The 15476-nt window shown below is 39.5% G+C and overlaps 1 protein-coding gene across 2 annotated transcripts in view; it reads right to left on the reverse strand.

The window, feature by feature from the left end:
* The window catches only part of ADAMTS19 (ADAM metallopeptidase with thrombospondin type 1 motif 19), a 406770-nt gene that overhangs the window by 174915 nt on the left and 216379 nt on the right, over positions 1 to 15476 (reverse strand). For both annotated transcript variants that reach the window (XM_075600164.1, XM_075600173.1), the window contains exon 9: positions 5009 to 5149. In XM_075600164.1, coding sequence (XP_075456279.1) covers positions 5009 to 5149 — 141 coding nt within the window. The remainder of the gene's footprint in view (positions 1 to 5008; positions 5150 to 15476) is intronic.

A 15476-nucleotide genomic window follows, 5' to 3' on the forward strand; every position in this document is an offset into this window, starting at 1 on the left:
AAATGTGGAACAAAAGAGAAGTGGTAATGACTAAACTGCTATAAACATGCATTGTACAGTAAAAATACAAAAAGATAGAAAGTTATACATGTTTTAGGATTCTCTCTCTCTCTCTCTCTCTCTCTCTCTCTCTCTCTCTCTCTCTCTCTCTCTCTCTCTCTCTCTCTCTCTCTCTCCTCCCTGTTTGATATGATGTGCAGCCTTTCCCAGTGCTGAAGAAAAGATCAGTTTAATTTAACTAAATGGTTCAATTTCTATTTGTCCCTCTTTGTTAACACACTGTTTGGCTTATTCTGTAAGCTCCGGTAGCGCTTTACTGAGCGTTCTGCACGGAAAGCCCCATTCAAGTCAATGGGGCTTTACGTGCAGATCGCTCAGTACAGTGCTAACGGAGCTTACAGCATAAGCTCCTTTGTCTTACACTATATTTTTCATTTTTCTCAACCCCACTTGTCACAGTCTCTCTCCACCCACCCATCCCTTTCCCTTGACTCCAATTTCCATTCCGAGAGCTGCAGATAGCATTTTACGTTTGTAATGGGTGCGGCCAAGTAAAGTTAAACCCGATGCACATAACAAATTCATTTTCCATTGGTTCATTTATGGGTTCATTTGCACATCACAGACACAAAGGTTACAACCAGGTTCTGCCCGTGGTCATGGCTGAATGCATTGTTGTAATTACTTTTTCCAAGATGTAGCATCTTCAAAAGTCAAAACGGCCTTAACATTTTTCAAAATTATCTGGACATTATAAATGTTTTGGTGGGTAAAAAAAAAAGTGACAAAAACCCTTCACTGTAGAGTGTACAATAATTAAAAATACCACTCGTGGGGCATTTGCATGTCTCAGACAGATCTGCAACCCTGTATTTCCCCATTATTGCTTAGCAAACAGCGCTTTCACAGCAGCCAGGGACTCTGGGTAATGACATGCAAATGAGCACTCACAGTGAGTCACTCTTTACTGCTTATCCATTTTAACATGGATCCCTATAAGCTTATGTTTGCTGCATTACACATACTTTCAGCAAAGCCTGGGTTATTAAAGAAGTGCATAGCCAGTAAACCTACTCACAGACAGCTATCTCGACCTTTTGGGCCTCATCAGTGCGAAGCTGGTTGCTAGCTATGTAACGTGAAGCTGGTACGTGGGCATAATCGGACATTAAAAATGTTATGGTGTATGTATAGAACCCCTGGCGGCACATATCCGCAACTCCCCCGACATAGCAGGTATAGAGATTAAAGATCAGTCACACAAAGTGGCCCTGTATGCAGACGACATTATACTAATGTTATCTAAACCCCTTACCTCCCTGCCAAATGTTTTCAGCCTGTTAGATGAATTTAATAAGATCTCGGGTTTCAAAATTAATCAGACAAAATCAGCAGCCTTAAATATAAACCTGCCAAAGGTCACAGAAAAATTAATCGAATTGAATTTTAACTTCAAATGGCAAGTCTCCTCCATTAAATACTTAGGGATCCATATAACCAAAGATTACAATGCCCTATACAAAGCCAACTACCCCAGACTAATTAGGACTCTGAAGAAGGATCTACGGATCTGGTCAGGCCACACAATTTCATGGATCGGCAGGATCCATTGCCTTAAGATGAATCTTCTCCCTCGAATCTTGTATCTCTTCCAGACCCTTCCGATACAAGTGGTCAGAGACGACATCCTCCGTTTACAGTCCTCCATGGTGAAATTCGTCTGGGGTAATAAAAAGCCACGTATAAAAACTAGCATCCTCACTAGGCCAACAGTTAGAGGAGGACTAGGGGTACCTTGCTTGATATCGTACTTCAAACCGGCCCAATTAACCCAAGTTATCCAGTGGCACATGCATCCTAGCCTGCGAAGATGGGTAGAGCTAGAAACAGCATGCAGTGACCCCGAAGAGCTACAAGATCTAATTTGGCTACCAAAAAAGGTATATAAGACCATGAGTGAGCCGCTGGCCGCAGTGAATAGCTCGTTGGCAACCTGGGAGAAGACCAAACACAAGTGTGCCCTGACAACCCAGCACACATTTATGACCCCGATTATGGGGAACCCTGATTTCGCTCCGGGTCTGTTAAGCAGGAACCTAGCGGTCTGGAAAGCAAAAGGCCTCACAAGGCTATTACACCTGGAGGGATGCCAATCAATCAAAACATTCGAACAAATCCGATCAGAAACAGAAATGCCTAAATCTGAATTTTTTAGATGCCTCCAGGTGAGAGCATTTTACACGAAAATTCCCAAATGCCCCCAGCGAAAAAATTTTGAGCAGCTGTGTTCCAGAGGCACGGACACCATGGGACTCACGTCTCGGATTTACAGAGAGGTGGTCTGTCCAAGACAGGACAATGACATTAAACTTAATTACAGAATCAAATGGGAAACGGACTTAGGGGAGACATTGGAAGACAAGGACTGGTCCACAATAGTACTGGCAGCAGCGAAGAGCTCTATATGCACCACCTTGAAGAAGAATGCATATAAAGTCCTAATGAGGTGGTACCTCACCCCAACACGATTAGCAAAGTTTGTCAAAGATTACCCCCCATTGTGCCCCAAACAATGCGGGGAACAGGCAGACTTACTTCACATGCTGTGGGGTTGCCCCAAAGTGGCTCCTTTATGGGAGGAAATCCAGGATTGGCTGCAGAGTATTCTCGGGCAGCCGGTCCCCCTGGACCCCTGGATGTTCCTGCTGGGCAGGCGCACCCGGGGGTTAGGCAGACTGGCACAAAAATTGATTGCACACTTTGCAACAGCCATGCGGTGCGAACTCGCAGCATTGTGGAAGCTACCAGATTTACCCACGATTACGAAAATTCGAAACAGAATTTGGTATATCTGCCGGATGGAACAGTTGACAAGTCTGGTCAACGACACCGGCACAAATTTCCTCAAAGTCTGGGCCCATTGGCTAGCCCACTCAGACATTCCCGGGGTGAACGCCACCACCATCATGCCCTAATACACCAAGATGCATTCTCCTGCGAAGTGACAGTACAGACAACGCGCGGACGGGGTACCGGTAGGGATGACGGAAAATAGGGTCGCTACACCTAAAGGCAGCTCTGCATGGCAGAGGAGAGGCAAGAGTAGAAATTGGGAACACCCGCAAGGCTCTGTGCTTTCCCCCCCCCCTCCCCCCCTCTCCCCCCCCCCTCTGTGTTTGTGTTGTTCGTTAGGTCTATGAGTTGGTTTGCCCTGTATGTCTTTGTCAAGACGGAGGACGAAGGAAAAAATAAAAAATGGGTTTGGGTACATTAAAAAAAGACTGTGGGTTGTTGGACAATGTATGCACTGTACTGTAACCTAATAAAAACCTTTTTGTGGAAAAAAAAAATGTTATGGTGGGTAAAACAAAAGTGACAGAAACACTCCCCTGTACAGTGTACACTAAATACAAATTAGCTACAATTATACATACAATATACAGTAGGTCAAGAATGGCACTACAGTACTGTATTGTTGCTGTTGACTGCATGTTATTCTTTAAAAACAAGTATATTAGAAATATACAATCTTAATATTACAATATTTCTGCTAACTGAAATTTTATACAATAAAACTACATTACTCTGCATGCAGCAAATCTGTAATTATATTCTTTTAACATGATGCAAAAATAATATATCAATACAAAAAAATTGCATTTGATACATTAAGCATGAAAAGCTCTTTCATTTGGCGAACATTATTCCAATTGCTGTGTAATACTGTAGCTGCGGTTCTCTGAATAACGTAGTGGTGGCCCATTAAATCCCTCAGAATTTATCTCTGTAGCTCTCTTCTGCAGCTTTTTGCCTGTAGACCAAATAAAAAGCTGCGTTGTCATCCAGTACAATGTTGTGTTTTAAAAACGTGTCCAAAGTTATTATTTATTGTTCCAAACATTGCCTAATCACTATCAGGCCTGAGTTCCCATAACTGGAACTCCTTTTTCTTGTTTAGTATATCTTGTTTTGAAGTTCAACTTAAAGTTCAGATCGAACATCGACTTCTCGAAATGCTCGATATGGAATTTAAACTCAGCGTTGAATCCACAAGCTTCAGATTTTCAATCGGCAAATGTGCACATGCTTAATAAATGTCACAAAAATAATTACAGAAAGCATGGAATAATTAAGTCCAGGGCTTTCTGAAATACTGTGGTGATGTGACAGTTTATGAATGCAGTTGATTACTGAATTACAGCAATAATGTATGCGTACAGTTAGTGAGTCAGAGTTAAGTCGCTCCTGTTTTCGTTAATGCAGTGTCATATTCGCATATTTCACACAGCTTTGTGAATCTGGACCTTAGCTTTTTTTTATACACAGGCCACATGAAGCTACTTTAAATAATAAACCATTGGAATGGTTAACTTAGGAAGACATATTTATAATATGTAACTACAGGCATACCCCGGTTTAAGGACACTCACTTTAAGTACACTCACGAGTAAGTACATATCGCTCAATAGGCAAATGGCAGCTCGCGCATGCGCCTGTCAGCATGTCCTGAACAGCAATACTAGCTCCCTACATGAACCGAAGCTGTGCGCAAGCGGGGAGACTATAGAGCCTGTTACAAATGTGTTATTTACATCAGTTATGCACGTATATGACGATTGCAGTACAGTACATGCATCGATAAGTGGAAAAAAGGGAGTGCTTCACTTTAAGTACATTTTCGCTTTACATACATGCTCCGGTCCCATTGCGTACGCTAATGCGGGGTATGCCTGTACTGTCTTCTACAAATAGATAGATTTAACAAAAATATTTGTCTATAGTACTGTATGTAACTAAAGTGCACTTTCATGATACAGTACATTACAGGATTAATAATGTAACATGTGCTTCACATTATGGAAGGCAATGTACTAAGAGGCGAAAGACGTATACGTGAATGACTGAATCAATATATAACATTAAATAAAATATATTTTGGTCATTGCTTCACTGAGTTGACATGAGTTATAAATGTTGTGAAAGAATACATTAAACTCGAGAGAATTACCTGAGGAACCTTTCAAGGTCTTCTCTGCTGCATCTGGACCATGAGACATCGCCAAGATTTTGTCCCTTGATCCATTCCCCAGACATGATATGGAGACCATCTGCACAGGATGGGTGGTCATTGTCATGATTTATTCCCATGCTGATTTTTACATGTTAAAAAAAACAAAAGACACAACATAAATCACACAATAAATCACACTCTGCTAGAATATTAACTGTATCACAGCAGTGAAAAGCAGGATTCATCCACCACAGGACTTCCTTTGCCACCTCTCTTTATAAAGGTCTCATCCTGGCAGTGTGATCAATCCTGCTTTATCCATTTCACCTCTCTTACTTCTTCATCTCCGGCTAACATTCATAACGAACTAATGCAGACACAGCACACATTTTATTATAACATATTCATTTCTAAGTGTAGTCAGTTTGTAAATAGAGATGTTGTGCAACGTGTGCATACTGTAGCTGTGTGAAGTCATGTCAGGTCACGTATCAGAAATCACACTAGAATAAAAACATACAGTACAATATGTAACAAACACTACACAGAGCCATGGGGGCATCATGATGTCAGACGCCTTGAGTACTTCTATCCTTCTACCCGGAAGAGATGCGTTTAGTCGCAAATGCTACATCCAGCACACGGAATGGAGGAGCAGACGCCATAAATACCCTTATGATTAAGAAGGCCTGTTCGGTAGAATAGGGAGTACCACATTTAATTTTAATTCCGAATGGGCTTGAAGAGAGGCGTATGAGCTCAAAAAGTTGCCCCACCAAAAACACATAAATCTATTTGTATGCAGCTCCTTGACATAGATATCTGGGCCTTAGATGCCCACTAGCACATATATTTTCTCCAATATAGGAAGGCATACACCCATTTCAAAATAGCCAACTCCCCTATCAGTAGGAACTTAACTGCAGATGATTATCTGTTCATTATATTTTATAGGGACCCCTGAGAGAATCTAGATATTGAAAAGATTGTCCAAGTTTAATTTTCGTTTCACAAAAGGTCCGGATGTGAGCTCTCATATGTGATTTGTAACTTTGTATTTATCATGAATAATTAATTGTAGATGTGTGCAGCTTTTCTAATACACTTACTATATTGTTTGACTAAAACCATCCCATTTGTGGGCTGAGGACCGCCACTATAAATACATAAACAGATAGACCTACAGCTCTAGCAGCTGTTATTGCACCTGCTGGCATGCATCAGTAGTTGCAATGGCCCATTAGCTTTGCTCCCTTCTCGCGTTCTTCTAATGCGAAACAATGGGCACTTTTCCCACTAGCGCATTGAATATGCTCCACTGCAATGCGCAAGTGGGAGTAGTATCATCTGCTAATCTATAAAACTATATATTTCTTTATATAGTATATGAATTTTTTTCCGAATTCATATTACAATGTGCACACACAATTAACACAAATCGTAATAAGAATCTGATTGTAAGTGCAGTGTTTATTGTTTTAGAAGATTTTATTCCGTATTACTTTTTATTTAATTACTTCTAAAAATAGATAAATGGTGCATAAAATATATTGTGGAAGTGTGATCTGTATTACACTTGGGAACCAAAATCCTTCAAGCAAAGTAGGATTTATAGTAGGTCGTGATGACATTGCTAACTGCTTAATGGGAAATAGTTTAAATTATATTTGACAAAATAGTAAAAATGCATAGACAAGGTCAAACAAGAGAACAGTAGGGATACTTTAGTTCTTAACATTTGTACATTCTGAACAGGGAATACATTAAGTATTGTAGGTATGATATGAAGATGTGCTGATAAAGGTAAGACGCTAAATATAAAAACAATAACACAACATCATATAATGTTGGTCTACCAATGTAGAATTATTGAAACTTTTAATGGATCAATATAATACTCTTCATTGGTGTAACTCAGGGGTGGCTAACTCCAGTCCTCAAGGGCTACCAACAGGTCAGATTTTCCGGATATCCCTGCTTCAGCACAGTTGGATCAATCAGTGGCTCAGTCATTGTGATTGAGGGATATCCTGAAAACCTAACCTCTTGCAGGCCCTTGAGGACTTGTGTTGGCTGCCCCTGGTGTAACTGAGCAGAAGCTTCACAAGTCTCTTCTGTGTAAAAAATCATGAATGTTTTATAAGAAAAATGATGGAATTGTAGGATATTTGTTCAATACTTTTTTGCGTTTTGTATATCATTCACAAGCAAAAATTGCCGGAAGGATTTCATAAATTAGTGTATGAAACTGATCATCTTTCGAGTCTTTAAGAACAAACCAAAACAAAACTAAACAAACAGACAACAAAACAATTATAAAAAAAAATTAAAAAAGAGACAGATACATAGTTACATAGTAGGTGAGGTTGAAAAAAAAATATTTCTATCAAGTTCAACTTGTGTTAAATTTAGACAGATACTTATTCTATATTTGTATTTACAGTTTATTGATCCAGAGGAAAGCAAACAAAAGAACCATAGTGAAACCTTATCCAATGATACAACGGGTAAAGGGACAGCCTGGAAAAAAATCCTTGAAATAATCTTGAGTATTCACAGCTAATTATATAGAAAAAAGGATCTGCATACAGATGAAAACTGCACAATTTACTCTGCTCAAGCATAGGGAGGGAAAGTAACCAAACAGTGAATGGGAGGGTGGTGCTCACAGGGAATGAGGTATTGGCAAGTGGGTGGAAAGAAAGAATCCCTATAGTGTGGCACTAGGAGAGAGGACACCCTAATTAAAACTTAATTTTATTATATAATTGTTAAAATAAACTGTTTGGAGAAAACCACATGTACAGAACAAACAAAAATAGTTAAAAGGAAAGAGAGGTGTGGTAGGGTGTTTAATGGAGGAGTGTTATATATATACCTCTTAATTAAACCTTAATGAACCCTATAATAGATATGGGTGGTCTCTATATCATAGATAAGTATGAATACTTTAGATGATATTGTATCTCAAAACCCTTGTAACCAATGTAATGTAAATTGGATGGGGAATACACAGTTACACATAAAGTTTGTCTGCTGGATGCAGGGTCAGACTGAACGCAATGGTGGCTGAAGTGAAACAACCATAAACATATCTGGCAATATAAACATATCCAGCCTTTTGCAAAACAAGTTAGGATAGCTGTAGAGATAGGAGAGACTAACCCGAAGGTCTGAGTGCTCTTGCTGCGCACGGACGCAGTTTGCGAAGCACTCAGACGGTACACAAACCCACACCTCACCGATGAGCCGACGTCACGTGATGGTGACATCAGACGTACCCTACGTACGTTTCACCGTAACTGGCTTCATCGGGGGCCCCCGATGCGTCCGACTGTGTCCGTGCATGACATTTGTCCCGGTTTTTGCTGGGACTAATATTGTCATGCTAGCTACAGTGCAGTTATAGTGCAAGCTCATAACAATATTAATGTCTTATTTGTATTATCTTTTATTTATAAAGCACTAATACAGTGTGAAGCGTGATACAGTTTAGAAACTGTACTTACATTACGTAGAATGATATACAAATAAGAACAAATAATTGCACATAAAAGTTATTCATGGCCCGGATCTTACAATCTAAAGGGAATAAGATGCACAAGATGTTCACTGTGAGACCGAATATGCATCAGGATGGAATTTGGCCCAGCTGCACAGCTGGTCCCTTCTTCCAAGGGCATCAGATACTGTAGCTATCTATAAAATAGCAGTCCAAGCTGCCGTTTAAAAACAAATAAACATTTCTTTCCCTTTAATATGTGCATCCAGCTGTGGGATTCAGACGGTTTGCACTGGTCCGTGCGAACCTGTTACTAAAATTTCACAAGTTTGCCGAACCGGTGCTTCATTCTCTTACCTGTGGCGGCTGGCCGGCGGACGGTGTCTACCAGCATCTTTTCCCTGCATAACTTCTCAATATGACGCTGCATTGCCATGCCAATGGGATTGCCATGTGATGTAACCGCATTGCTAGGGCAACGAAATGCTACGTGATGTCATGATGCAGCCATTTTGAGAAGATATGCAGGGAAAACATGCTGGTAGACACTGTCCGCTGGCCGCCACCCACCGAGGTAAGAACTGGTTATTAAACATTTTCAATCCTACCACTGTGTGCATCAATACAATCCACACAATGATAAGTAATTAGCTAAGTTGTCGATTGACACGTTCTCCTGTGAACGATAGGCGAAGATTCAACTGAGGGTTCACTAAATTACTGTCAATGCAGCAGAAGAGTACCAAAGATGCAAAGTTACGTGGGGAAGATCATGTGACGAGGAAGTCACTACATATAATTGGTGCACTGCTAGAGAGAGGGCAGGGCTCAAAAGGGGTGTGCCAGAGCCTTTCAGAACTAGAAGGGGATGTGACTTTGTAAATGATTGCTTTAGAAACAAAAAATGCATGTTACATTATAATACATTAAAAATGTAATTCACCGTTGTTTGAGGAAAAAAATGCTACAGGTATTTTCTCATAGTACAGAACTGTTTTAAACACACATGTAGGATATTGCTTGATCTGCAGCTTTAAAGGAAATACTTTTCAGGGAGCTTTTAAAAGTCTGAAAGCTGGGGAGAGTCTGATGAAGTGTGGTGGGAAAGAGTGAAGCCCAGAAAAATCTTGTAGGTGGGGGTGAGAGGAGGTTATAAGAATATAGATGAGGTGTACTTTAGGTCATGGACAGAATTGAGGGTGCAAATAGGGGACATTTTGTAGACAAGGGCTGAGATGTTGATTGATGGGTAGAAAGCATCATTGAGGGCTTGTGTGAGATACAATTTTACGTGTAATTTGAGAGGATATGTGAAGCCAGTGTAGGTATTTGCACAGTTGAGCAGCAGATCAAGAGCTGTGAGTTAGGTAGACGAGTCTGATGGCTGCAGTTTTGAGGATTTGGAATGGGGTTCGTCCGATGAAGGGAATGCCTGCTAGGTGAAAGTTGCAATAATTGAGGCAAGTTACGATAAGTGAGTGAATTAAGATTTTGGTTGTTTCTGGAGTGAGAAAAGGGTGTACTCTGGTGATATTTCGTAGCTGGAGGTGGCAGGATCTAGTGAGGTACTGAATGTGAGGAATGAACGAGAGAGAGGAGTTAAAGGTGACAACTTGATAGTGGGCTTGAGGTGTTGAAAAAGATTGTGGGATTATTGATGGTTAGCAAAAGTTTGGGTGTAAAGGTCACAGTAGAAGGGGGAAAAAAATAGGAGTTCTGTTGTCTGTTTTACAGGTAAGCTTCAGTTAGCAGTGGGACATCCACGAAGAGATACCAGAGAGACAGTTAGTGATACAAGACAAGAAAGAAGGGGACAATTTAGAAGAGAGCTAAATGTGGGTGACATCAGTATAAATATGATACTGAATTCCAAATGAGTGCATTCATTCACCAAGAAAAGAGGCATAGAGGGTAAAGGAAAGAGGGCCAAGTTCAGAGTCCTGTCGGATCCCATTAGAAAATGGGAGCGGAGAGACATCAGAGAAGGAAACACTTAGGAGGGGTTAGATATGTAGGATGTGAAGGGAAGCACTTAACGTCATGTAGCAGAAAATTATTTGGCGAATGTCCAGGATGCAGAAGTGGCCATGCCATAGTGAATACACTGGACTACTCCAAAAAGTTTGACTATGACTTGTGTATTAACCCATTGGAAGCCATTGTGGCCATGAAGGCATGCATTATGGCCACTAAGGTAACCTTGGTTAATAGAAAAACCCTAACTACACTACTACCCATTTTGTCATAGAGGTATGATATTATATACTGTAATGTGATTGTGTTGTTTTTCATGTATTTCTTTTTTAATGTCTTTGGTGTAATGCTTTTCAATGGTAAAAAGCACATTACTTTAGGGGGGTTGTTTATTGAGGGGGATGAGGTTATGGAAGGTGGGTTATGGGGGTAGTTGCCAAAGGGCCACCCATAGGGGTTCCGGGGTGGGTTAACCCCTTGTATTCAATAGTGGTTGTACTTCTATGACATACAATAGGTAGTAGAGTAGTTAGGGTCTTTGTATTAACCTTTGGTTACCTTAGTGGCGATGATGCACAATGCATGCCTTCATGGCAACAATGTCCTCCAAAGCATTCATTTATGTATTTTTAGTAGGACGGTAGATGCCTGGTATATATTGCAATGTAATATGTACCTGGCATCTTCCTTAGCACAGGGCTAACATGAGACAGGGTTACAGTCAGTTAGGGCATATCCCGATGTTCATTAGCCAGATAACGCCACATTAGCTATATGCAAATGAGCGGCCTGAAGACCATTCTTTTTCCACAAAAGCTTTTAGGATACCTGTTAAATCCAGGGAAACTAACGAATGTTATCTATTTAGGTAACATCACGTTACTAGCTCAGATGTAATTAAGCTTTGAGTATCTACCCCAAAATGTTGAAAACACCATGAAGTAACATCAACAACTTCACTGGTAAGTATCTGTAGTTAAAATGTGGTTTAAATTTGGAGGACCCCCTACATGCTTACAGGCTGTATAAAAAACAAGTTAGTTATGTAGAATTGCTGCTTTAAAGAGAGAGGACAAACTCAAAAGCTTGTAAATTTCACTTAGGCATTATTTTTAGGTCATTTATATTGGAGTTGTTACTGACTATTTGTTTCTGCTTGTTCCCTAGGGAGAAAAAATGCTCGACTGTATGTTTCCTTGTGATTCTCTGCAAACTAGTGAAAGCAAAGGGATGTTCTTTTAAGACTACTGTATATCAGAGAAGCAATTATAATTATGTTTTTTTTTTTACACAGCCAGAGCTTAATGTTCCTGTCTTCTATTATAATCTAAATATAAAAAGACAGGAAAGAAGAAATTAGTAATACATTAATTTTCTTGTAAAGTGGTCTAGTGCATACCTTACAGTACTGTACATTTTTTAGTCTTTGTTTGCAAATGTCACATTTAATATTTTGCATTTAATAATATAATTTCTTCAATGAACAATGATGTACTATTGTACTGTTTATGCAGAGATCGCATTAATAAATTAAATTCAGGTCTTTATAGAAGGGAAGAAAATAAAAGTAATGCCATTTATTGCGCAACTCAATAAATGAAATTACCCATAATTAAATTTAAACACCTTAACTCAGTGATAGTTGAAAGCAATGGGATAAAGTATAAGTAATGCACTATTAAAGTGACATTTTTCCTGAGTAGGCAAATTATTTGTAATACGCACCGAAGAAGTGAAGAAAGAATGGTATTTCCCTTAGACTTACTATTTCAGGCATGAACATGTCCTGGATATGTTCTTCCTCATGGTTATCATTTCAGGGAATCACATAAATAAGCATACAGCAAATCTGGTAAATGCTGGTATTTTCAAATTGCAGTCAATTATGAATTACTTGTATATTATTTCATGCAGAGATAGCTTTTTTTTTTTTTTTTTTTAATAATACATAATTCCTTACTAAGTTACCTTTCAATGAAAATGAGGATATTTACATTTTCTGGAAATCAGATCCATTCTCCTTTGAGAAAACTGACAATTTGAAGACATATTCTCTGTTAGCTAAAATATAGGAGGTTAATACATATGTTGTACTCCCCTATCTTCCATATTTTTTAATCCATAGTACTACAGATGTGGCAACACTTAAGGTTCAGAGCACAAGGGGCCACTCGGCAACAGAGGAATAACGTTGCGAGGTGTCTGATCTGAAACGACGGACCTCACCAGACACTGCCTCTGGCGCCACCGACTTTTACCTTTTTAGCCACGACGCTGGAGACAGTGAGTCTTGATACATCTGTATATTTTATTAGTAAGCTATAGGTTCTTAACATCAATAAGATCCAGATTTACTTTATGCCACTAAGCATGAGCATACCTTAAAGGTCCAATTAAGTAAATGAGACATGAATCTATTTACTAGATATGGGCAACACCGGGCATGTGAAATCAGAACCTTCTATTCAAAACCAAATACAAAACTAAAGAAGGTAAGACGTTTAGAACCAAAATGAGAACTTCAGCATTAGCTGATACCTTTTTAATTTGGACCAACAATTGATATTATAAGACAAGCTTTTGATAATTTTCTCTCTTCCTCGGTTCAAGCAACACTTGTCTTATAATATCAATTATCAGTCCAAATAAAAAAGGTATCACCTAATACTGAAGTACTAATTTACTCTGCACTATCACAACTGGGCTAATACGGCTATTTCTACTTAATTCATAATAGAACCACAATGGAACCCCAACATTATTTAGAACAAAAACTAGAACACCAGGTCAAATGCTGATCTTTAGGTGATTCTAATTGTTTTTATGTTTATATCTGTATTGTAATCATTTTTTTTCATACATTATTATGCTACAGTATTTTAGCATTTTCCAACTTATTTTGATTTTCTCCCATCATTTTATAAAAACCCAAAACCAAACAAAAGCAGGTTTTGAGAAAATTATAACCATAACACAATGTTATTTTAAACCAAAACCACATCCAAAGCCAAAACAATAAATGTATCTCTGTCCCCTGCCCTCTTCAGCAAAGTTGCTTGAAGTTCTTAACTTCAAGTAGGGCACAGACACACATACAGTACATACATTATTAGTGTATTGCACTTTGAGTTGGAACTTGCATAGTATGAATGATACTGACAGATCAAAGGTGATGAGCCTAACTCACTAAGTCAAGTGATGATGATAAATGACTATGGAGTGATTTACTTTAAATAGTGACAGTGAGGTTGAGGATCCTGCGGATTGACAGGCATCAACCTCTTTGTGCAGACGAGGGTTTGTGCAGGTTCCAGATTTTTTGTACCAACTCCTGACTGTCACCTATGCCCGAGCACCATTATATGTAACTGCAAACAGAGGGAAGAGGCTTAAGACAACAGTACGTCAACCACCACTAATGGTGTGCAAGGGCACTTGGTTGGTGCATGCTGATCCCAACACCACCTGTTATAGTGACTGTGAGAGAACCCTCAATGTTCTCAGGACGGTAAAGAGAATTGATGCATAACTGCCTTTCAATCTTATACAGTATGTGATTATAGTCACATAAGTTTGGGAAAAGATCATGAAATGTCTTGGCAAATGGCAAAAATATGCTGTGAAACTTTGTAAATATCCAAATTTTTTGGAAAAAATAGCAAAACGTTGTGAACTTAACATCACTTCTTGTAGTGATCTATGATACTGATATAAGCATCACAAACAAAATTACAAAAAAACTGTTAAAAGCAGCAAATCCTTTTTCTTTGGTCCATTTATTTGTAGGAGGTCCAAATCACATGTACCCAGGACTCCATAACTGAGGTACCCCCATTTTCAGATAAATTACATTATTGAAGAAGTAGTTCCCCCCCCCTTTTAAAGATGACTGCTAACAACTTTCTTCTGAAGTGCAGATTGCTGTTTTACATTAACATTTTTATTTGCTCTGTTACTTTACAATGTTTATTTACAGAGGTTTCAACAACTACTCTGTAACAGAAATCCCAAATCATTCTAATAGTATAGTTTCACTGATTATATTCAACACACTGCTTCAATGTTTCATCCTAAACGTGCGCCCATGTGATATTATCCAGAAATTGATTAGTCTGGAGAATAAAAGATGTAAGCTATTTTTTTTTAATTTTTTTTTGCAGCAGCAGCACTGCTATTGTATTTAAAAAAAATAAACATACTTAGGGCCAAATTTACTAAACAGTGCTTTTCCAGTAGACACCTCATGGAAAATTAACTTGAACTGTAAGGCTACGGGTGCGCGTGCAGCTGAGTCCCCCGGTCTGCAGTGAGCTGCAGTGGGAAAGACAGGGGGGCCTGATGGGGGCGCAGCCGTGATGTCCCTCGGCAGGTTCGCCCTCATTGGCTGAACCACCAGGGGGCGTGGCCTAGCGCTCCGTCACGAGTCCTGTTCTCAATTTTCTTGAGAGCAGGAGTTTCTGTCTGCGCAGCGCGGCGGCCCCCCCTCACAGTGGGCCTGGCCCCATTGTGGGGCGGCTCTTGTCCCTGCAGCATCCCCCACAGCGGGCACTGCAGTAGCCAGCGGGGACCTGGTCTAAGGTGTCTTCAAGCACCGGAATGTGTCTTGTGGAATTGTACCACTTACTTAAGTATCCACTGATCAAGACTAGGAAATAAGTCTTGATCAATGGACAGTAACTGGTTATTAAGAGATGTCATATATTTTGTGATATTTGTTATTGTGGTCTTCACAGTAAATTAATTAGCTTCAACACATATTTCAGCCCCTTCCCTGCTGCCCCTTTCCTTTTAAATAAATTGCAGGTCTTATGCATGCGCCAGTGGGTGCAATAGCCCACCCCTTTGATATGCGCGACTAGTCTAGAAAATAGTGTCTACTCCCACTAGCATGTTGTGTGTTTTCTATTGCAAGATGCTAGCATGAGCATTAACAGCTGCTATATCTGTACATGGCTGGTTGATTTTCCTTATTTGCAAATGCTAAATATG

Source organism: Ascaphus truei, chromosome 1 (assembly GCF_040206685.1).
Source record: "Ascaphus truei isolate aAscTru1 chromosome 1, aAscTru1.hap1, whole genome shotgun sequence".
In the NCBI taxonomy this organism is placed as follows: domain Eukaryota; kingdom Metazoa; phylum Chordata; class Amphibia; order Anura; family Ascaphidae; genus Ascaphus; species Ascaphus truei.